The 24,800-nt window shown below is 39.3% G+C and overlaps 1 protein-coding gene across 2 annotated transcripts in view; it reads right to left on the bottom strand.

The window, feature by feature from the left end:
- Nucleotides 1-720: 720 nt before the first annotated feature.
- The window catches only part of ATP2B1 (ATPase plasma membrane Ca2+ transporting 1), a 66,802-nt gene continuing 42,722 nt past the window's right edge, over nt 721-24,800 (bottom strand). For both annotated transcript variants that reach the window (XM_082309034.1, XM_082309033.1), the window contains exons 10-21: nt 24,245-24,487; nt 20,515-20,756; nt 17,463-17,700; nt 15,842-16,021; nt 15,671-15,758; nt 15,238-15,344; nt 13,082-13,273; nt 12,667-12,880; nt 12,322-12,533; nt 10,292-10,399; nt 8,194-8,376; nt 721-2,199 (exon numbers count right to left, since the gene is read on the bottom strand). In XM_082309034.1, coding sequence (XP_082165160.1) covers nt 1,888-2,199; nt 8,194-8,376; nt 10,292-10,399; nt 12,322-12,533; nt 12,667-12,880; nt 13,082-13,273; nt 15,238-15,344; nt 15,671-15,758; nt 15,842-16,021; nt 17,463-17,700; nt 20,515-20,756; nt 24,245-24,487 — 2,319 coding nt within the window. In that variant the 3' untranslated portion in view covers nt 721-1,887. The remainder of the gene's footprint in view (nt 2,200-8,193; nt 8,377-10,291; nt 10,400-12,321; nt 12,534-12,666; nt 12,881-13,081; nt 13,274-15,237; nt 15,345-15,670; nt 15,759-15,841; nt 16,022-17,462; nt 17,701-20,514; nt 20,757-24,244; nt 24,488-24,800) is intronic.

Here is a 24,800-nt window from a genome sequence, read left to right as displayed (position 1 = left end):
ATCCCACCACAAGCGAAAGATACGCTTGAGCTTCCTAACCTGCTCATTTCTGTAGTTTGCTCTAGTATTATCTCCTCCCTCATTACCAGCTTAATTCCTGCACTCCTTTGAAAGGACCCCTTTAAATATCTCCAAAATTCTGGATTACTTGGCAAAAAAATTCACTCGCTATTTTAAAGAACACAGAGCTGGAAAAAGAAAGGAAAAAAAAACGTTGACAACTCATCTCTTCGGTTGCTCTTCTAAGCAGTACTGGACCTAGAAAACATAAGGAAGTACCAGATCGAGCACTGTTCCATCATCCTTCGCTGTTTAAATGGTACACTTGAGGCAGACCATAACTGCTTCAGTCAATTGCTAGCAGGTCAGTTTTGGTGCATAAGATATTAATCAACTGAAAAATGTATTTTCACCCATGCTATGTCAGTTCTCGGTTTCCCATCACTTAAGTGGCCAGGGATACACATATTACACAGTACTCACAGTAAGTCTCGGAATTTCAGGCAGACCTATTCATTCCCAAGGAGTATCCTTTTGGCTCAGTGAAGACTTTTGAGAACTTTAGCTTACATTCATTCTGGAGGCAGCCACCATGATTCCATTTACCCAAAGTACTATTTTTAGTGGGGCTGTTACCATCTTGAAATTGCATTTTAAAGTTAACCAGTAATACAAAAGAGTACTTTTCAGTGTTTCCAGTGAAGGAGCTGAGAAAAAAAATCTGTAAGAAACCATTGCTGCAATTTTATTTTAACAAAAGGGCAGATTTATTCATGTTTACAAACAAGTTTCAAAAACAAAAAGGAGAACATGTATGCTACCCACTAACAACCTTTCAAAATGCCAACAGCCCTCATGCTGCATGAAGGATTCTATAGATTAGAAAAAAATCACAGTTCCACTCACAGTTCACCAAGACAGCACTAAACTAACATGTTTAGACAAAAACAAAGGACTAAGATTCTGATGTATTTTGATTTAATCCATTTTGCCCGAGATAACAGAAATATTTCAAGCAAGTTCCATCACATATTGATGTCCTGCATTAAACAATCCTACTAAGTTCGGAACAAAAGTTATTCAGTAAGTTTCTCAAAATTTTTAAAAATTAAACAGTTGTTTCAAAACCATTAAGTAGTAAATGTATTTAAGAAACTAATTAGGACAGAGGCCATAACTTCATTAGAACACCACTGCTCATGTTTTTACAAAGCATTAGTGTTATCTATTTGGCTATTAGTATTAGCAATTTATCTACAATATTTAACAAGGTAAATTGCAGGCAAAATTTAGTACAGTTTCAATAGAAACACCCTTTTCCTGAAAATACAGCAGTATTTGAAGGACTAGTTTTTTTTCTTTTTTTTTTTTTTTTTTTTTTTTTCCTCCTCTGCATCATTTATAAGGAAGCTTCCCATCTATGAACAGGAACAAAAAAAGTATCTACAAACCTTGTAAACAGATCTGTATCATTTATAAACATAAATAATCCAAATTATTAACAGCCAACAGCAGAAATTAAAGTATCAATTCAATGATCCAGGGCCTCCTTGCCCTTCCCAGCCTTCCCCTCAGAAAAGGATCATGATAAACTAAAGCTCTGCTAACACACTGTTCAGGACCATTCTTAAGTACAACAGATGATCCACAGGTCACTTATGCTGAGTTACTGTTTATCTGTCAGAGTTCATTATTACTCCCACCCCCAGAAAAGCACCCTCCAGTCTGGCAGAAAGCTTTTTTTTAAAAAAATAAATCTACATTCGTACAAGTGTGTCTTCTGTTGAAGTCCAAGACAAGAATATCATCTTGTCCATCATAATGTGTGAAGAGACCCAGTTTCAATTTCTTTACAATGCAGCTAGTGTGTTAACATTCAGCTTACAATCAGAGTGATGTTTCCAAACTATGTAGCGGGCTCCCTGGGGATGAAGAGGTAGCAGACTTGTTCATGTCTGTTGTAAGGTGAATTCCACTGTCAACCGCATTGTTATTTTTATTGGGAGAGGGTGGGGGAGTAGAGTTGCGTTTTGTTGGAGCATCATCTTCAGCATCAGTATCATCAATAAGGGGAATATGAGGCTCAGAGTCTTCTATTCTAAACTCAGGATGCGTCATAAAATTGTGAATTGAACTTCGTGTCTCAGGTTTCTCTAGCCCCTCGTACAAGGAGCTACGAAATGCATTCACCACTCGGATCTGTAAACAAAGAAAAAAGGCTGTTAAAATGCTGCAGATTTACTGGTAATGGCATGGTTCTTATGAGTTTGAATCCACAAACAGCTAGACATGAGTGAATCAAATTTGTATGTGATGCAGTGGAACTTGCAATAAACTGTAAAAAATGAAGAGCATTTCAGTAGAGCACTGCCAGTCTGCACAGTAGGAATAAAGATTGTAAAAGTACTGCAAAAAGCTGAAGGGCCTAAAAATTCAGACATGGCACTAGAATTGTTCAATTACTTAACATGGGCTAAGCATTTTTCAGAAGTGAGGCCAACAATTATTTACTTATTCACAAATTAAATAAATCTCAATGAGAGTTTTATTGAATACTTGGGGAGGTGAGAGTTGGGGGAAGGAGGGGAGAGGCTGAAAATAAGTTAGAGGATAAAAGGGTTACTAATTCTCATGCTAGGAATTAGGATGTCAACTGACTATGAAAAAGCCAAGCAAGTGTAAGCCAATGTCACAATGACCGGACATTTACGAAGAGTCATGCAAAAAAGGATATCACTGTAACAGCTGTAAATATTCGAGTATATACCCATTTACCACACTAGAGAAAGTTCCTTACTGAATAATGCTTGGAAACTTAAGACCAGAACTAGGAAATTGAATACTGTATTGTACAATTAAGTAGCCATGACAGATTGTAACTTTGAAGAGACTATTCCAAGTAGCACAAAGTATGAGAAAAGCAGGTGATCAGCCTTTGCTTGAGTCTTCAGTTTACATTGAATTCATGGACAAAATTCCCAGGCTGAATATTAGTTCAAGTGCTTTCATTGTTTAACTAACATTTTTCAAATTAGAAAGCTAAGGTTACAGAATTCATAAATAAACATTTCAGAGTGAAATTAGATAAAGTACAGCTTCATTTTGCAAACTGTGCATGTCCACATTGACTTGAATTTAAGCTTTCCAAATTGTAATTTGAATGATGAAACCACCTGCACACACCTCCCCTTCTCTTTCCACGCCCCACACATTTCCCTGACCAACGACAGGAATTCAGGATTCATTCTTGAACTGATAAAACAAATAAGGTTAGGCAGAAGTCAGTGACCTCTTTGTCCAACACTTTCGTCAAGATATAGTTTCCACGTTTGGTTAGCTCCCAATTCAATTCTCAACATCACTACGCTGATTAAGTCTCCAGCAAAGCACAGTTTCAATCCCAAAGCTCCTCTGTTGTATAGTAAGCAGCAGAGCGACTGTTACAAACAGTAAGTCGAATTTTAAAGATTTTTTTTTTTTTTTCAGCACATCCAAGATGACTTGTTTTAAGCTGAGAAACACATCATGTCTAGTGCTTCCATGGAGATCCTTGATCATAAAAATAAAGTGACTTCCAGGCGAAGGAATGAAATTGGAAGGTCAAGCAGATCAAGAGCACAGACTTGAAAACAGCTAAGATACACCAAACCACCTCACTGTAAACACAGAGAAGGGTTCCCCAAAAGCAATGCATTATCATTGAATCACAGAATCATTTAGGTTGGAAAAGACCCTTAAGATCATTGAGTCCAACCATTAACCTATCACTGCCAAGTCCACCACTAAACCATGTCCCTAAGCGCCACATCTACATGTCTTTTAAATACCTCCAGGGGTGGAGACTCAACCACTTCCCTGGGAAGCCTGTTCCAATGCCTGACTACCCTTTCGGTGAAAAAGTTTTTCCTCATATCCAACCTAAACCTCCCCTGGTGCAGCTTGAGGCTGTTTCCTCTCGTCCTATCACTTGTTACTTGGGAGAACAGACCGACACCCCCTTGGCTACAACCTCATTTCAGGCAGTTGTAGAGAGGGATAAGGTCCCCCCTCAGCCTCCTTTTCTGCAGACTAAACAACCCCAGTTCCCTCAGCTGCTCCTCATAAGACTTGTGCTCTAGACCCTTCACCAGCTTTGTTGCTCTTATTTGGACACACTCCAGCACCTCGATGTCTTTCTTGGAGTGAGGGGCCCAAAACTGAACACAGTATTCGAGGTGCAGCCTCACCAGTGCCAAGTACAGGGGGACGATCACTTCCCTAGTCCTGCTGGCCACACTATTCCTGACACAAGCCAGGATGCCATTGGCCTTCTTGGCCACCTGAGCACACTGTCAGCTCATATTCAGCGGGCTGTCAACCAACACGCCTAGCTCCTTTTCCACCGGGCAGCTCTCCAGCCAGTCTTCCCCAAGCCTGTAGCGTTGCATGGGGTTGTTGTGACCCAAGTGCAGGACCTGGCACTGAGCCTTGTTGAACCTCATACAGTTGGCCTCAGCCCATCAATCCAGCCTGTCCAGATCCCTTTGTAGAGCCTTCCTAGCCTCCAGCAGATCAACACTCCTGCCCAGCTTGGTGTCATCTGCAGACTTACTGAGGATGCACTCAATCCCCTCGTCTACATCATTGATAAAGATATCAAACAAGACTGGCCCCAATACTGAGCCCTGGAGAACACCACTTGTGACTGGCCACCAACTGCATTTAACTCCATTCACCACAACTCTTTGGGCCCAGCCATCCAGCCAGTTTTTTTACCCAGCAAAGCATATGCCCATCCAAGCCATGAGCAGCCAGCTTCTCCAGGAGAATGCTGTGGGAAATGGTGTCAAAGGCCTTACTAACACCCAGGTAGACAACATCCACAGCCTTTCCCTCATCTACTAAGTGGGTCACCTTGTCACAGAAGGAGATCAGGTTCTTTAAGCGGGACTTGCCTTTCATAAACAGATGCAGACTGGGCCTGGTCCCCTGGTTGTCCTGTACATGCCATGTGATGGCACTCATGATGATCTGCTCCATAACCTTCCCTGGCACCAAGGTCAGACTGACATTATCAAATTTGTTACCACAGAATCACTGCACATGATAAAGTCTTCGGTCCTGACTGTGTTCTTTGAGCTCCAGAAATAGCATTGTTCCCCTACCCCCTCAGAGCACTTGCACAAAGAATTTTACTCAAAAGCTATCATGTCCCCATTTTTATACTACAGGTACATGGCTGAGCCCCATTAACCATGGAAACCATGGTGCGGGGCGGGGGGATGGGCACACAAGGGGGAGGACATAACCACCAATAAAGGGAGGACAGGGAATAGTGTGAATGTGCTTGAGAAGTAAAAGATTACAAAAGCAGCTAGTACTTTACTGTTCAGCACATGAAAAAATTGAGTGCTCTGTTAAGGAGTTGGCATGTTACATGAGCTTTAAACAAATCCAGCAAGCTGCATAAACTGTCTTGGCACTTACCAAGAAAATCAGTGGTGACAATGCCAGACTGAAAGTTTGCAATGCCTTTATTTGGCATGTTGCATCCCACTGTGCCACTGATTTATGTGGCAAAATGAAATATGACTGCCTCGTGGGACTGGTTTTTCATTGCTTACAGATGGTAAGTTAGAACATAAGCAGTAATGGAAAACAATTTTTGGCTTAACCAGACAGCGGTAATTATCATGGGAATATAAGCATACCCACAATAAAGGCTTGATTCCCATGCAGAATGCATACTAATCAAGTGGTCTAGACACTCCACTGAACCCAGGACCCTCAGAGTCCAGTCATGAAGGCAGAAATCAGACTATCAGCATTTTAAGTTATACTTAAAAAGGGAAAATCTAGTGTTTTGAAGGCTTTCTTTTCAACTACTCAAGATAATTAGACCAGAGAGGTAACTATAAATAAATTGCATAAGTGAGGAGCAAACAAGACAATTTGTTATGTGTAATTTATACTGTCATCAGGCCTTCCTCATATTAGTACCAGAATAGCAAGGAATGCAGTAAGCACTCCAAATCCTCCTAGCCAGATGGCTGCTTAAGAGTTGCAACCTCACTTCATAGGAACAGCTGCACTATTTTCCAACAAACAGCTCTGAAAGAGAGACACGATAAAATAACACATCTACTTCCTATTAATACATATTAGTTATCAAAAGTTGTTCTCCTGGAGGGTGTAGCAGAGGGCTGTACTACTAAGTGAGGATTAAAAACTAGTTCTCTGCTATTGTAGCTCCGTATCTGCATTGGTCATTTGATGTAATGAGATGCTGCAGTGTCCATTAGATTCTGCTCAAATGGCAGCATGGCATGAAGTTGCTCTCTAGAGAATTCTGAATGTCTAATTAATGTTCTTGAGTGTAGTTAGGGATACAGGTTACTAATTAGCATTTTAACTAGGAGATGCAATCCTGTGCATCCTTACTGTTAAATCTACTTTTTATTTCGTGTTCTTGAGGCATGTGAATTTGTGAGCTGAGCTTCTCAATACTACTGCAAGGTAAGGAAATACCTGTCTCGCCAATGGAGAACGAGTACAGAGGTAAATATTTGTGCAAGCTCACACAGGAATTATGGCCAAGCCAAAAAAAGAAAAAAAATCAGAAGAGAACATTTCATTTAAGACAGCACCTGAAATTAAGGGTCTTCATCCATCTGGTAATCTGAAAGTTTAAAAAACAGGGGGGGAGGGGGAGGGAAGAAGCCCTCTCAGACTTATTTTAGAAAACAATTATTTAACCAGTTTCTAGGAAGTTAGAGAAGGAAATTAAACATGTAATATGTAATTAAGATGGAAAACTCTTTCAACAATAGATATTAGCTATCAGTATTCAACTACATCTGTTAAGCATCTTCAGGCTCCAGAGTTTAAGCCTACATACATGAGTAATTAAGTCTCTAGCCTCTACAGAGAGGAAGGCTGAAATTGAAATGCCACTTAGAGCACAATATCCAGAGGGCAGAATTAAGGTGAGACAAACTTTACTTTCACTGACGGCTTATGAACTGCGGCCGGAAGAACCTAGAGAGGAAAAAAAACCCTTCAGATTTGAAAGAAAGTTTCGCCATTCAATGCTTAAACCTTTTTTTCCTTTTTATATTAGCTAATTAAATGTTTCTTCTGACTTGTACGCATTTTAGAAGCCTTTGTTTCGCCACCTGAATCCTGATGTTGAGAAAGTTGTGTTATTCAGTAAAAAAGGTCCAACAAAAGCAGAGATTCAGAAGTTCCTTACAGGCTACAAAGAAAACGCATTTAGTGCTCCATGTTCTAACTACATTCATATTTTTAACATACCATTTGCTTTCCCATCAGCTTGTTCACCTTAAGTATCATTCATGCTGCAGTGTAAGACATCTGTTTTTGTTGACCTGGGTCCATGATTATACAGTTAATTCATTTATTCAATGTAAGTCACCCTAAGAGGCATATACTCGAAAATTTACAACAGTCTTCCCACTTTATCTTAAACATCCCTCTGTACACGAATGGATGAAGGCACAGGATGTGCAGGCTCACAGCTTTCACATTAAAGTCTTTTGTTGAAACTGTTCCACCTGTTCTCAGCCCTCTAAGAAAAAAAAGTCTTGAGGACTCCACTTTGTGGAAGAGCTCTATAAAAGCCTGAACGATGGTTTTAAGTACTAAGGAGAAAATGAGAAACGTTAGGTACGTGAATTAGGAAATGTTAATTTCATGCACTTTAGGAACACACACTCACACCCCACAGTAGTAGAAGCAGTAGTAGAGGAAAACACTACATGTGTAGGGGTAGAAATATTTGTTACATCATGGTGCTGGCTGGCGATGGAGGGTTGCCGCCTTAGAGCCCCCTGAATGGTACTTCCACTCTGGAAAGCATTCACTACATCCATCTGCAAGGAATCAGAGATTGTGACAGCTTGCTCAGCAAGAGAGAGAGAGAGAGAACAAGAGAAAGGACCATCCCATCTATAACACATAAAAAGTAAAGAAAAAAGGCACTTTTTTTTTTTTATAGAGCAGATACACAGCCAAGAGTTGCATTTAGAGCTGAAGAAAACAGAGGACCCTGAGGGATTACACATCCATCCATACCCCCTTTTGACAGTCTCAGTCACACCAGTTAGAACTGCCACCTTAGTCAAAGGACTGGAGATGAAGAAGAGAGATTTCCCTCATAACATCCACTGCGTCCTACCTTTTTCAATACCATACCTGAGTTTGTATCCTGTTTAGGCCCCTAAACCACAAGATCTGACCACGACGTAATTCTCTCTCAGCATGATCGATTTCCTCTACATCTTCTGCTAGTTCTTCTTCAGGAATCTCTTCCTTCTGTGTTCCATGACCAGCTTCTTTAAGGAATTTCAGACGGCTGGTTGGAATTGTTGAAATCAACTAACAGTGAATGAAGAATATAAATCAGGATTATTCCTTTTTTTTTTTTTTTTTAATAATAAACGTAATACCAGGCTTAAGGCTTAACATAATACCCTGCGTACAATCAGCAAATGTGAAAAACCAAATTATGTAAATGGGATGAGTGCATCAACGTAGAGCAATCACTCCAGCTGAATAGCTGCAAAGCTGTGAATATCCTTACCACCTCAACTGAGGTGTGAAATTAAACTTGGCCTACAACCCTAGAAAACAAAACATCCTTGCTAGGGACAAAGAATTCCACTTTAACGTTACTTGACTGTGCCAGGAAGGAGCAGTACTGAAGCTAGAAGAGCCATTAATTCTGTAGATTGTGCTTGTATCTAGAGCTTTCAGAGCTCCACCAGTTTGATGAGCATGATGTGTTACCTCAAGTGAGAACTACATCATTTAATTAAAGCAGCCACAGTTAATTCAGAAACACAGAACAGACATGCTTTCTTTTGTGACCAGGAAGGTATCAATCCATTTGCAAGGTGAGTGATGTTTCCAAAACCTTTATCCCAAACTGTTGCTTTGCTACTTGGTGTACACTAGTTCATCTATCTTAAACTAAACAAAAGCTACATATGGCTGTTCCAGCTTTCCTTTTCATCCCCACCTTCAGGGCTATTCTGGTGAACTATGTGGTTAAGGGGAGTCATCTTTTGATACGTCCCATCTAGCAGATCCAGATCAGTTCCAAGACTGCTTTCCTTGATCATCACAAACCTAGAAGACCATTTCAACAGCTGCAGAGGAAAAAGACTGCTCCAAAAGCAAGATAAACAGCCCTTTATGCTGAAATTGCTACTATGAATGCTCCCAGATCACATTTCAGTTTCTACTATTCTCAAAAAGTCAAAAGCTCTTTGACTTTAATGAGATGCTAGAGCAGCATGAACTGCAGCACAGAAGCTTTGCCCTTGCAAGACACTTTGGGTCAAAGGTATTTCAAGCCATCTCGATTCTCTTCTAGGCTACTTTTAAACCTCAGAGTGACTCTATTTGATTTTTTTAAATAATTCATTTTCCAGAGAACCTCATTAAAAAGCTTATACCCACTTTTAGAATATGCATCTATGACGTATTCGCAACTAAAATTCACCTTACCAATTTTATACTGAAACCTGAAGTATCTGTTACAAAATGGAAGGAAAGAAACTGTAATGGAAAACTCTTCATGTGGTATGAAAAGTTTAGACAACTATGTCATTAAATAATGGAAAACTCCATAGCTCTAAAGTTTCATGTAAATAAGCTTGCTGCTTACAAGCACTGTTGTGCATGCAATAATAATGAAACCCTGGGGCAGGGCAAATAAAAAAATCAAAATACAATAGCTTAATAGGTGGGAGAACTTTCCAATTATTTCATAATTCTGCAAATTAAGATTAAAGAGAAAGTTGTTTTGAGTTTTGCTGCATTTCTTGCTACTCCAGAAAGTTTTTAAATCAAGAAAATACTAGCAAGTTTAACAACTCTGATTTTTAAAGAAAACCATTCAACACTAAGTTAAATATATTTCAACATTAACATGTTCATTGCATCTGTATTCTTACAGAACTTCTTCTAATAATTGTCTGGCTAAAGATGTAATTTCATATTTAAAAGGTAACTACAGCTGCTTCTAGTTAAAAGTTACTAAACATAAATCAGCCATAGCATCTAGTTATAAAATGTAACTAATTGACCAAGTCAGAGTAAGGAATATCTAACTAAGGACTTTCTAGCTATTGAACTAGTCAATTATAGTCTGTATTGACTGTTAAATCTCCATATATTCATATAGTCCACTTGAAAGATCTGAATGCTAAAGATAGTGTATTTGTATCTTCCATGTAAAGAATTCTAATGTGAGTAGATATTTGGCATTTTGAAAAAGCTAGTTTACCTGGCCCCAGAGTAGTGTTCCCATGCCCAGGAAAATGGACCACAGCCACTGTTCAATTGAGAGTTCTGAGCAACTGAAAGGCTTCCCACCAAACTGCACAATAATTATCTGTGAAGAGCAACATCATTAAACAACATGCATCAGTGATCCGTTACTAGAAAACTTCCTAATGCTTCAAGATCACTACAGACAACTCTGCATTAGAACATAGGATTTCCCATCTTATTAAGCATACACTTCCACTGTCTCAGCAGTTTGAGCAAGTTTCCAAACCTAAGCCATCTTCTTATGCTTTTCAGTATTGCAGTATTTATTCTTCAAATGTCACACTCACAAAAACCTGTTGACTACTTCATTTTGCTTGCAGTTCTTTCCCTTCATTTCACAATTACAGCATGTATTTGATGCTACAAATTTACAGTGATTATTTCTCATATGAACACCCATCTCAGAACCAAGCTGATTAACGAACTCCTATTAATAGAAGTTGTAGATCCACAAGACAAAACATTTCAGAAATAATTCAACAGAATATTACTATGTATCCCATCAGTGTTAAATGTCAGACTTTAAATCATCACGGTATGACATCTATGTACTAAGTCTTGGGGGGAGGGGGCAGAGATCTCAAAAGCTAAATTAAATGAGCTCCTACTGACTTACCTATTACAACAAGCTGTACAGGACCTAATGAGCAAGGTATCCCTCTGCATAGGAATTATATGCATGAAAGTCTGCCCTGGAGAATCAACAATTCAAGTAGCAGGGCAGGCGTGAAAAGGAGACAGTATTGACCATTAAGTAGGACACCTGACAGCTGAAAAGCCCAAGAGTATCTTCTTTTATCAACACAGAATAAAACACTGAGACGACAACTCTGGAGTTACTTATTTGGGAAGGCATTCAGTCTGCCAAGCTTATAAGGGAACACAATTGCAGTCAGGAGTAATTTCTACAGATTTGACTTTGTTGCACAACAGTCAGTCTGCTGCATATGCAACCCTAAAAATAAGAGTAGCTTCTGAAGAAGCATCCTCTAAAAAAAAAAAATCTAAACCTGGGAGAATAAGTGAACTAACTTTACGTGAAGCAGAGGTGCGTACATTTGCATTGCTTGAACCACTATGAATCTGGTAAGCTTCATGTAATGCCAAGTCTAAAGAGAAGCTTAAGGCGTAGGTTATATCTTAAATTATTTCAGACTTAAGTCAAAATGAAAAAGAGTTCTGAAAAAAAGTAATATACTGATTTGTTGGTTATTTCTTCTGACGAACTAAAAAAGTTAAGGACATTTAGAAGGTGTAACTATTTCTTGTAAACTATTTTCTTTAGATTTAATTTTGACTTGGTGTTTCTCCACACCAGCGTGTTAACCCAATCAATTTCAGATAATTTCATTTGTTAGCACATACTGAGTTAACTAGCTTTTACAATTCTGCCTAGATGCACCAACAGAAGGTCCCTAGGCATCAGTGGTTTTCACCTAAACCAGCAGCATCTATACAGATAACTGTAAAATATGTACCAATACAGATATTTTACATACAAACTGATTTCTGACTCAGGGAGATAAAAAACGATACTTAAGTTTCTAAAGCTTATTCATGTCTTAATCTCATTAAAAAGATATGAGAAGTTGTAACTTTTCTATAATTGTTTAAATGGGCTCTTGTTCAGATGCACAGGCAGACACTATGAGGAAGAGTTCTGACTGGGGCAGGGAGCAGGGGGAACATATCTTCTTCACATTTTGTCAAGAGACTAGAACACTAAGATCAAATTGAAGGACTAGAAAATTCATCAGGTAAATACAAGTACTTCTACATTCCAATTTTACCAATTTCAAAGAGGTCTTACCTGAAAACCCTGTCAAGCAGCACTTCCAAGTGATTTATAGCGTGTTTCACACTGAAGGTTTTTCACATTGCAGAAATGAAATGCCTGGCACTGGTTGATTAACATTTCCAGGGTAAGCAAGTACATCAGTGTACTAAGTGCATTTCTCCCCTGCCCTGCAAGAATTTACTTACCTGCACAACAAATGTCCCCAGAACAATAGAACAGAAGATAGCGTTGTTAAAGATTCCTTCAAAAACGTTTCTTTCACCATGAATTTTTCGGGCGTTAATTTCATTAAAAAGCTGCATCATCACAAATGTATTAAATACAATAGTATAGTGCTCTGAAGGAGGAGCATGCAGAGGTGCATTTCTTCCACTATCGATATCAAAAATTTTCTCACCTGTGTATAAAAGGCATTTATCAGCAGCTTAATTGGTGTATTTACACACACACACTACAACAAAAAAATTAGTTTTAAGATCACATCTCTGTACAACTTTTAAAATAAATTTGTAAAGCCTCGGTATTCTTACCAGCAAACAAGAGTGTGAAGACCACTACGAGTTGGTAGAATGCATGACCCAAGATGTTCTTCATCATTGTACGAGAAATCAAAGGTTTGTTTCTACCATAAGGCTTTCGCAACAGAAGAGCTTCAGTGGGTGGTTCTGTTGCCAGGGCAAGAGAAGCTAATGTGTCCATTATGAGATTTACCCACAGCATCTGCACAGCTTTAAGCGGAGAATCCTATAAAGATAGACACATAAACCCTCCAATATAAGTGAAGAAATTGCAGCCATTAAAGGGATTTATTATACAACATGGGCATGTTTCGAAGAGCATTATGTTCTTCGGACTAGTATTTAACTGAAAGTTTGAATTCAAGAGTTAATCCGTCATTACATTTTCAACCTTTATTAGCAGAAACAATCCACCACCAGTACGTACTTGTGTTATGCATGCTCCTGTAAAAGCAACAATTACTGCTACTACATTGACAGTAAGCTGGAACTGAAGAAATTTGGAGATGCTGTCATACACATTTCGTCCCCACATAACTGCTTTAACAATACTTGTGAAGTTGTCGTCTGTAAGGATAATATCAGAAGCTTCTTTAGCTACGTCTGTTCCAGCAATACCCTGGTAGAAAAAGAAAAACACTATGAAATATAACAGGATGCACTGAATTATGTAATAGAAGCTATTATTACGTTCTTTGTTAGTATTCACTTTGATGCACCATGTCTGAAGGACTCTTCTGTTCTACTGAATCAAATTCTGCTTGCAAGTTCTACTTAAGCATGGGAAAATGTAAACAAAAAAAGGGTAATCTTGTCTTTATTTTAAAGACCTTAATAAAAATCCTCAAGTTGACAATAAAGACACTGTGTAAATTCTCCCAAAGAGATATTACTGATCCCTGTTCAAGTTAAAGGCCACCAGATGGTGCAGTACTACAGTTTAGTCTATGTCCTAACAAGTTTGCTACATGGATTCCAGCAGCAGGGCAATGCATGTGTTCATAACACAGTAGAATGATACACATTATCAAAAACCTTTTCCAGAAGAGCATTGGCAAACAGTAGAATATGCAATATCACTGCATATGACATTGCAATGCAATATGACATTCTTAAGTTTTAAGCACCTGTAGTCTCCTACAGTATCAAAACAGTTAAGCTGAGTTCTATGTAATACCTACTTCAAGGATATTTATTTTGCTTTCAGCATTTCAAAAACACTAACTCAATAGCAAATTTTATGATCCTTATTCTTGATACATTATTTGGCCAAGGACATGAGTCACCTGCACAGCTATGTGTACACCTTAAAAGGTACCGTTAAATATCATATAGTAGATGGTATATTTTAAGTGCTATTTAGATAAGAAGTTAGAGAAATTCGTTTCTTACACAGATGAACATAAGACAGCAACTGCAGGAAACATTTAAGTTCTGGAAGATGAAAAAAATCTGCCCCTGACAGTGCCAACTATAGCAACTATACAACAGCAGAAAACAGATACCCGTTAAAACAATACTGTTACAGTCTAGTGAACATTTCATGTGTAGCTGTCAAATTTGTAAGTTATGCTTTTGAAAAATGCTCCTTGAAAATGACACAAAAGCTCTTCCTCTTCCCATTTTTTCCTTCAAGATTAGCATCTGAGTCAGTGTATCTGCATGTGGTGTAGGAGGAGTGTGGTGGTCTTTTTTTTTTCCTTCAAATGCTTATTAATGACTTTTTAAAGACTAAAGTGATCTACTAGCACCAAACTGTACCTTTAAGACTGAGGAGGAATATTGAGGCAAGAGGAAGCTTGAGGAGTCTATCGTACAATGTTTTGAAAGAGACAGAAAAAAGCTGAAGCCGACACACATAAGGCATGAGTCTATCTAGTATTAGCACTTAAAGCCAAGACTTGGTTTGGCTACCATTTGAAAGGATAATTGAGAATTTTAATTGAGAAAGCCAAGTAATCTAAGGAACCATCCAGACAAATGCAGATCCTAGATTGTCATAAAATGCTGTTACTTCAGTTGTACTAGAGATGTCTCTTAGTATAGCCTTCGAAGCCATTTTAAACATCAACTGGCAGTCTCTCTCATTAGAGTCTCCCTCTTCCTATGCATCATTTCATGGAAAACAGATGAATAAGCTCATTCTATATTGTGTATAAGCTTTACTCAAAGTCAACATAGTATGCTATTTACCACCTAAAGTCATTTTGCCTTATGTTGAACAGATCTCATTTCAGAAATCTTTAGTATCTGTAATTCTATTCCTACATTTTTTGCAACAAGTTTTTGTGTAAAAAGGTTTTGATTTGCAAGTGACTGGGGATCTGTATTTTTTAAGTTTTATTCAATGGCAAATGCCATAAGGACATTTTCCATCAAATAAAAACATGGTTAAGTTGGAAGACTGAGGGAGGAGGAAAAAGTAATTAGTATGAAGTGTGAGAGATGTTGACTCTGTTATCTTAGTTGTATATCAGGCTCATGAAACAAGCAAGGTTGTTTAATCTCCAAGTGATTTGATAAGTTATTTTATCAAAATAGGTCTCCAAAATACTGAAGATTAAAAATAAAAAAAAATCATACCATAGCAAATCCAACATCTGCCTTCTTCAAAGCTGGACCATCATTGGTACCGTCACCAGTTACTGCTACAACTTGCCTCTGTTCAAAGACAGTGCTGTCAATTATACCTAAAATAAAATGACATCTCAGTGTTACAGTTCAAAATTGACAACACAGCAGAGATTAAACCTGAAAGAGAAACCCAGTTTTTGCCTTCCTCAGAGTCATTAAAAAAAAGAAAAAAAAAAAAAAAATCACAGAGTTCTAGTTGGGTCCATTTCTCAAGCAGGGAAAAAAAAAACCAAAACAAAAAACCAGTTGGCAAATGAAGACACCCTGATAGGCATTTCCCCACTGCTCAGTCCTAGATGCTCAGTCCTAGATTTTTTTTTCTAGAAGCAGGGAAAAAAAAAAAATCTAGCTTTACTTAGAAGCTCAGATAGCTTTTACTTACCTTTTACTAGAGTGTGTTTGTCAGTGGGAGAAGATCTTGCAAGAACTCGAAGCTTTGGCCAAATTTTATCTATTCGCTCTTGCTCTATCTGCAAAAAGAGCATTGGTTATATTTTACAGTTAGGAGACTTAGAATATCTTCTGATCTGCTTTACATAATCAGTATGCTTACCTCTCCTTTTTCATTGCGTATTCTCCTGTTAAAGTCTTTGCCCTCTAAACACAGGAAGTCTTCACCAGGATTCAGAATACCACATTTTAATGCAATAGCACGAGCAGTGTTAATGTTATCACCAGTGACCATACGTACAGTTATGCCTGCACGTTGACACTTTTTTATTGCATCAGGTACCTGTAAGCAATAAAAACAAACAAACACAGGCTCAGAGACTGCACATTAGTTGAATAAATCTAGACATGCAAATGAAAAGAATGTTTTTGGCTCAATCCAGGATAACTCTTATTTTAAAATCAAGACTGTTGTTATGGAACATTTAAAAAAATTAAGTAGCTTACCACAATTCTTTTCCTGAAAAACACAGGCAATTCTGCCAAAGGGGCTTTGTCATGTCCCCTCCCCCCTCCCTTCATTTTTCAAATACTGCAGTATTCAAAAGCACGGCTAGAAGGCGCGTCCCCTGGGTGGTGGATAGGGGATCCCTCTCTGGAGGGTGCACCGGATAAAATTGAAGAAGGTGCCGCGAACCAGTGCAGCCTAAGGGAAGGCCACCCTGACAGAAAAACCACTGGCCCTCCAAGTCATGGGGGTTGGGCAGGAGGCCAACTACCTCCTCCCGGAAAAAAAATAAAAAGTTGCAGAAACGACGAGCATCAACTTTCAAAAAAAACAGGGATGGAGAATATCAGTAACGAAGTGAGGAGGAGGAGATGGAACTGGATCGGTCATGTCCTGAGGAAAAACCCGACAGAAGACTGCGCTGTGGCCCTTGGGTGGACTCCAGAGGGAAGAAGAAAGCGGGGTCGCCCAAAAACGACCTGGCGTTGGATGGTGGAGGTTGAGAGGAATGGTGCAGGCTGGAACTCTTGGGAAGCGGCACGGCACGCAGCCGCAGACCGATCGAAGTAGAAGAACGATGTTCGCGCCTTGTGTGCCTCCTGGCGCTGAGAGAATTCAGCGCGCAGTCAGCGCAGTATTCAAAAAACCCACAAAAATCCTCATGACATATTAGGCTGTAGTAGTCAAAGGTACTAAGTACTGGCTTTTCATTTATGATTATGTGAAATAAACTACAGCTCACACTCCACTACTTCATCCATGACTTTTAGTGTGGATAGTGCAGCTCAGACTGGAGTTCTCCTTATATGTGGCATAAAAGCTTTCACTATTGAAAAATACTGCCCTCCTCAGACCTCAACCACAAGCCAGACTCCTTACCTCAGTTCTCAGGTGACAAACCCTCCTCTCCATCATTCCCCATGAGAAGCTGGCAACAAGCACAATGGCTAATATTATCCTAAACAATACTCCTAATACTCCAAGAGGTAAAAAAAAATGGCAAGTTGTTCCATCTACTGAGACCCTGCACAGTAAGCGCCTTAAGTCATTAGTTTGTACACGGCTTCAGTAACACAGCATAAGTGACATTAAGAAGTTTTAATCTGCTTTTATAGCTCCATTAACTTTCCCCCCCCAAGAAATTAGGTTTTCATTTATCAACTGTGCTTAAGGCACACAATAGCAATTCAGTTCCTTGTACTCGCTGCATGACCAACAACAACATGAATCAAGATCCGTTGTAACAGAATCGCTGCAGTTTAGTCAGTGACCCTACCTCAGGTCTCACAGGATCTTCTATCCCAACAACAGCAATGCACGTCAGACCGGTAACAATATCATTTTCATTGTCCCATTCTGGCTCAGGTTCCCCTGCTGGGAAGTCTCTGAATGCGAGGCAGATGGTTCTGAGCCCTTCAGAAGCCATTGGCTCAATTACGGTTTTCACAATATCATCACGGTCCCTAGGTCTAAATACCTTTGGTTCTCCATTAGCACTCAGTATTTTGAAGCACCTGAAAAGGAAGGTTTAAAGAGTTATCAAGTTTTAACCAGAAGTTCAGCCCATTTAATGGCTTACTAGTCAACTCCACTAAGTTTCCACAAGCTTTGTTTTCGCTAGACTCACACACACCCGCAAAAAGCCAGTAGCAGCATCCCTAAGGTAATCATCTCCGTATGCACTTAATCTTTTTCCAACTGCAAAAACATACTAGGTGTAGAAAGTTAACTGAGCCAGTCATCTTAGGATGAAAACAGTGTCCAATGAACTTAGGACATAAACATTAGTTACATCCCAGAAGTATCCATTTCTCCATCGTACATAAACAGACTAGTGTCTGTACTGGTTGAGACAGTCAATCCAGTTTCAAGTTCAACAAAATAATCCCACCTTGTTAGGAGTTAGACAAGTCTCAGAAGTACGATATGTTTCAGAACATGCATGTGGTGCTGAATCAGCTGTAAGCACTAAACTTACAGCACTAAAAGCAAACTCTGGTACTATGATGAAACTAATGCTATCTTTCAGAGTAGTAAGGTTTGCTGCCCCACCTCCCCGCCCCCCAGCTAAGTACAGACCATTCAGAGAGCATCTAGCATAGAGTTCTTAATGTGAAGTATTAAATGAAAACCACTTAAATCTGATTTAAATGTTTGTTAAAGAGACTAGATCAACACTACGTACTCTTAACACATGCTCTTTTAGTTGTGTTTCTTCATGCCAAAGGTGCTACTGCTTTCATAGACAGCATACATACTTCACCAATATTGATGCCATGAATACAACACTACCAAATATTTTGAACAATAAATTTAGCCTTGTTCATCTGCATCCTTAGCAAAGTTTTGTCATAAAGCAATGCCATAAGCATTTGTTTTACAAATTAGTACTAACGTGGCAATGAAAAAAAGATAAGAATTTATGATTTTTTTAAAACACCAAGTGCAGACCTGGCAGATCTGCTAAAATGCCTACTGTTATATTTAAGTATTTAGTGCAAGGGTTGAGGGAATTCCCAGGTGCAATATATATAAAAAAGTTTCCACCTCAGCCAGGAAATGAAAATGAAGCAGTCCCTTAAAGCTTCATAGAATTCATCGTAACTGAAATTTGAAGTCTATTTGAATTTCCGGATTTTGGTTGAAATGTCAGAAACCACTAAGGATATCTTGTGTTACCTGCTATCATAGGGCTTGTGATAAATTCAAAGCATTCCAAGATGACTAAATGGAAGCCAATAAACTTTATGCAAAGATTTCATTGAAACTCACTTCAAATATTTGACTTGATGGTAAGGAAAGAAGAATAAAACTGCTCTGCTTGAAAAAGTTTGCTGCATTTCTTCTACACTTATTAGCGACCCATTTGTGTCATATAAATATTAATGTTTAAGCTTTCAGGGCTCGAGAATAGTCATATATGTTATAATAAAGAATGAGCAGCACAAGTGACAAACCAGGTTACAAGCTCTGAGATTAATTTCTGGCACTGCATAGGTAGTGGGTAAAGAAAGTGGCTTATGATACTAAGGCTTTTTCCTAGCCCGTGCATCCTCTGAAATAGTTTTGGAATTACAACTACCCCAATACTATCCAAATCAGTCTAGGTTTTCTTGTTCTTTGCCAAATGTCCTTACTATTTATTTTCTTATCTCAGTTATGAAGCTAAGTGGACCACATGAGCCTGGATGGAATGAGCTTCAGCAGCTTCTACAGTTCAACTGCTCGAGATAATAAGGTATAAAATACTTCTGAAGGTAGAAATAATGCAAATATACTATATTTATTCACTGATGAGACATCTTAAAATCTAGCTATGAAAGAAATCACATCTAAATCTAAGTTCCATATCAAAAGGAATAAGAGCCCTTTAAAGATTGACCTTTTGCTGTCAGCACTAGGTTGAGGAGAAGGAAGATTTTTTTTTTTTTTCTTTAGTGCATTAGTACTTTTCCAGATAATGATTTGAGGGGCTAGTAGCAAGCAAAAAGGTAAATTGAACTGATGAACATAATCTATGCACTACTCAGATTAGAAATAATTTGACATTAGAACCAAAACCAGACTGGTTACAACTGCTGTTCCTAGAGAACATGACGCATGCATGCTTGACTGCTCTCCTCACCTAGTTAGGAGTTACCACAGCCTTCTTAACATCTGAAGGTTTGTCCCAGTGGTGACTAATGTCTCACTAATAGCCTAATCTCATTCTAATAAATCCTCTATAGATGGGCAGATGCATAAGGAAGCAGTTTGCTTTCTCACGTTAAAAACCCTCAAGTTTCTCCATTGGCCAAGTTCAACCTCCTGTTAAAATGATCAACTTGGACACTGACTTGCAGTGTCTTTTGAAGCTGAAAGTAATCTTAAAAGTAATCACTTTTCAAAGGCATAAATCCTTCCTGGAATTTAGGCATATCAGCTGTTGCGACTTTACTGGAAGACAGGTGAGCATTTTGGCCAAACACACCTAAAACTATAATAGTTTAACTAGATAACAGATCAATTCATAGACACTTTCCTGTATCAGAGCAGAGTTCACAAGTTAAAATTAATCATGACCCACTCTTTTTTTGGGAGTGGGATGTGAGAATTGAAGTAACAGAAATGCTAATTGCCCATCTTACTGTATAAAGTCAAACAATTGAGGCAGACAAGCTAGGAAGCTGGCTGCAATCACAAGGGTATAGGACTGCTGCACTTGTTTCTGAATAGGGCGACAGAAATATTTCGTGGGCTATGGCACAATGTTTAGCACTTCCGTCTCCTCACCTATCACAACATTTAGCCAAATTTAGGTGCTGAAGTACAATAGTAGTTGTTCTTACTTTTTAAGAACTATCTCAGAGGCACCTTTACTGAATATCCGGAAACTGCCATCAGAGTTTTTTAACACAGTACTCATAGATTTTCTAACAGAGTTGAAGGTGTACACTTTGTACAAATCCTCTTCTGGTATCTCATTTCTTACGTCCTGATAATCACGTTTTAAATCCAAGAGCAATCCCAGCAAGGCACATTCAGTTTTATTTCCAACATGACGTGGTAGGCCACCTTCTTTTTCAGGAGGCTGCAAAAAGAACAAGAACCTTTGCTGATTAGGAGGTTAACTTATGAACCACTGAAGTACAGCACTTAGAAAACAAGGAAGCTAAGGCCAACCTTAGCTCTGGGATGGGCAAGTTTCTCTTTCACAATGTTTACTCTATAAATTCCTATAAGTCATGAGCTGAATCATACCGCTGGCTTTTATAAGTTACTTCTGTACCTGTTTAGGATCTTTCAGTCCCTTTCTCAGACTCAAAAAAAACCCCACCCATTAAGTTTGTATCAAATCCCAACATGAGCCTTCTAGAAGGCATTTTCCATTGCTTGAAATATCTATCTGACCAATTGAGTGTAGCCCCTGAATAATTATTTCACATTTTGAAAGTACACATAAGTTTAATTAAACCAATTTAAGCAAGCTAAATGGCATTATTTCTGCTAAATTAAAGTATCCTTTCCTGTAATAACTCTTCCTCAATGACTTAGACTACAATCACATCACCTGTTAGCCTTCTACTGAACAAACTTAGTCTTTAAGCTTCTTAAGTCTCATTACAAGTTCTGTTTTCCAGGTCATGGCCCATTTAACTAGAAAGAGTTCAGAAACAAGTTTCCAACCCTTCAATACCAGAACAAGTTTCTTATCTCAGCAATGTGAAATATGCATGTACTAGTGCTATAAGTAAAGGAGTATTTCTCTCAAGATATTTCTGAGCTTACACAGCTAAAACATTGCAGCGTAGTTTGTAGCAAAAACAGCAGCAGTACTTACTCTGCCTAACATTCCTCAAACAGCTAGAACTGAACTATACTAATCACAGAATCATAGAATCGTTAAGGTTGGAAAAGACCCTTAAGATCATCGAGTTCAACTGTTAACCTAACACTGCCAGGTCCATCTATACCACGTCCTCGAACACCACATCTATCCGTTCTTTAAATACCTCCAGGGATGGAGACTCAACCACTTCCCTGGGAAGCCTGTTCCAATGCTTGACCACCCTTTCGGTGAAGATGTTTTTCCTAATGTCTAACCTAAACCTCCCCTGGCACAGCTTGAGGCCCTTTCCTCTCGTCCTATCACTCGTTACTAGGGAGAAGAGACCAACACCCACCTCACTACAACCTCCTTTCAGGTAGCTGTAGAGAGCAATAAGGTCTCCCCTCAGCCTCCTCTTCTCCAGACTAAACAACCCCAGCTCCCTCAGCTGCTCCTCATAAGACTTGTGCTCCAGACCCTTCACCAGCTTCGTTGCCCTTCTTTGGACACACTCCAGCACCTCGATGTCCTTCTTGGAGTGAGGGGCCCAAAGCTGAACACAGTACTCGAGGTGTGGCCTCACCAGTGCCAAGTACAGGGGCACTCTCGCCTCCCTGGTCCTGCTGGCCACACTCTTCCTGATACAAGCCAGGATGCCATTGGCCCTCTTGGCCACCTGGGCACACTGCTGGCTCATGTTCAGGCGCCTCTCAACCAACACCCCCAGGTCCTTTTCTGCCAGGCAGCTCTCCAGACACTCCTCCCCAAGCCTGTAGCGTTGCATGGGGTTGTTGTGACCCAAGTGCAGGATCCAGCACTTAGCCTTGTTGAACCTCATACAGTTGGCCCCAGCCCGGCGATCCAGCCTGTCCAGGTCCCTCTGTAGGGCCTTCCTACCCTCCAGCAGATTGACACTTCCACCCAACTTGGTGTCATCTGCAAACTTACTGAAGGTGCACTCGATCCCCTCATCCAGATCATCAATGAAGATATTGAACAGGACTGGCCCCAACACTGAGCCCTGGGGAACACCACTTGTGACCGGCTGCCAACTGGATTTGACTCCATTCACCACCACTCTCTGGGCTCGGCCGTCCAGCCAGTTTTTAACCTAGCACAGAGTGCTGGGTCATAAGTCAGTGATCATTCAGAGCTGCAAGATCTTAGATTTGGCTGTACTGAATACTCACACTCTCAAAATGTTTATTTTCATGTGCAGTTTAAGATGTCCAGTTCTGGTCTCCCCAGTAGAAGAGACATGCACATCCAACCATGGGCCACAAAGATGATAAAGGGACTGGAGCACCTGACATATGAGGAAAGGCTGAGAGAGCTGGACTGTTCAGCCTGGAGAAGAGAAGGCTCTGGGGAAGAAACTTATCAGTGTGTATTAAATGACTGAATGGGGCAGGTGGGTGAAGTGACAGTAAAGACTGCCAAGCCAGACTTCTTAGTGGTACCCAGCAAGAGGACACCAGGCAATGGGTACAAACTGGAACTCTGAAATTCAATTTGAACATAAGGAAACACCTTTTTACTCTAAGGGTGGTCAAATACTTGACCAGGTTGCCCAGAGGTTGCAGTCTCCATCCTTTGAGATTCTTAAAACCTGACATAAATAGCCCTGAGCAACGTGCTCTGGCTGACCCTGCTTTGAGCAGGGGAGTGGGTCCAGAGGAACTCAAGAGGTCCCTTTCAGCCCTCTGTGATTCTGTAAAACAGACTAACTCTGACTGCATTGTATACAATTTGATTAAAATTGTAGTAATAAGGGACCTGCTCGGTTTACATGCAGCTACTTTTTTTTCTTCTTTCTATAACAAGATCTTTAGAAAATAAACTGTCAAACTCCTCACATGCTATAACTCATTAGTAGTATTTCAGTTTTGTTTCAGAGAAATTGATGCTGGTCATCTTGATGCGCCGCCTCAAGTACTGCTGCAATTAAGGAAATTCTTGCAGAGGTACCATCTTTATTGGCTGAAAAGTAGCTTTTGGACTGGGGTTTTACTGCTATTCCTGTACAAAGCATTCATAGTGGAGGCTTCTACTAAATCCTGAAGTGCTAATGTACTTATTTTTTTTTAAAGCTAAATCCTAATTATTATTTTTTGCTGCCTTAAATAATATAAGTTATGCAACACGTTGGAATAACTACAGCAAGGAAGCTATGTTTGGAGTTGCAGAAAATGATGCACACAAGAGCGCTTAATAGTCCAGTATTTATAATGTGTAATAGTCCATTATTCTTTTTATTTAAAAATATTTTGGAAGTCTCAAGCGAGGTATGAGCAAAGGTGTTACAATTCTAAAGCCTACAAACTCATACAACAGTATCTGGAATAAAAGTCCATGAAAATCTTCATCTGTACTTGCATTTGCTTATTACTCTAGCTAATGTTATGCTTCTCTTACATGTTTACTTTGAAGTAGCACTCAAATCAAGCCAAGATGCTCTTCAAGTAAGGTAAACAGCCCCACTTATAAAAACAAATTTAGAAACAACTGTGAACTTAAAGGAAGTTATCTTTCTGAGACTGTCTTTGAATTATCAGTTCTAACTGAAATAAGCTATTTTTGGAGTTTAGTCTGAAATAAACAGTTGACTAATTTACAGCAGGTACAAAATACCTTACACTGCATTTTGCCACACACTTACACTTAACTGCCAACCATGTGGCCACCAGACAATTTGCATCTTTTGAGGAAGTTGTTTAGTTACCTTGATTAGAATGAAGAAATCCACTTACCAGTATTTTGGAAGTGTAAGCACAATTAACAGAAATTCCTGTCACAAGGTAAGCCATAGTTTTCTCTGGAATAGCTTCTGGTTCTGGAATTTTTTTATAATGTTTTTCATTGATGTAGGCTTGGACCACTGTCATTCTGTTCATGGTCAATGTTCCCGTTTTATCTGAGCAAATAGCTGTTGCATTGCCCATTGTTTCACATGCATCCAGATGTCTCACCAAGTTATTATCTTTCATCATTTTCTAAGGAAATAAAAGCAGTCAACAGCTAGCCATGACCATTACTTCACATTTCAGAAACTCTCATTTAGGGTGGCCAGTCTTACACAGCAGTTTCAGAAGACTCTCAGCCTTTAAGTTATCTGGCATCTTACAGAGGAAGAACTGTAGCTGCCACATTCTGTACGGATTCCTTTAAGTCTATCATGTCACAGTAAACTTCATTTTGAACAAGGTTCATAAATACAGTCTTCATCTCCTGTATCTGCATGTCACACTGACTACTGATACTAGTCTGACTGTTATGAGCAAATAGTTTATGATGATATTTAGAAAT

The sequence above is a fragment of the Platalea leucorodia genome (assembly GCF_965183815.1).
Source record: "Platalea leucorodia genome assembly, chromosome: 4".
Lineage (NCBI taxonomy): Eukaryota > Metazoa > Chordata > Aves > Pelecaniformes > Threskiornithidae > Platalea > Platalea leucorodia.
Note: the sequence above shows the minus strand (reverse complement) of the source record. Positions and strands in the feature narration are given on the sequence as shown.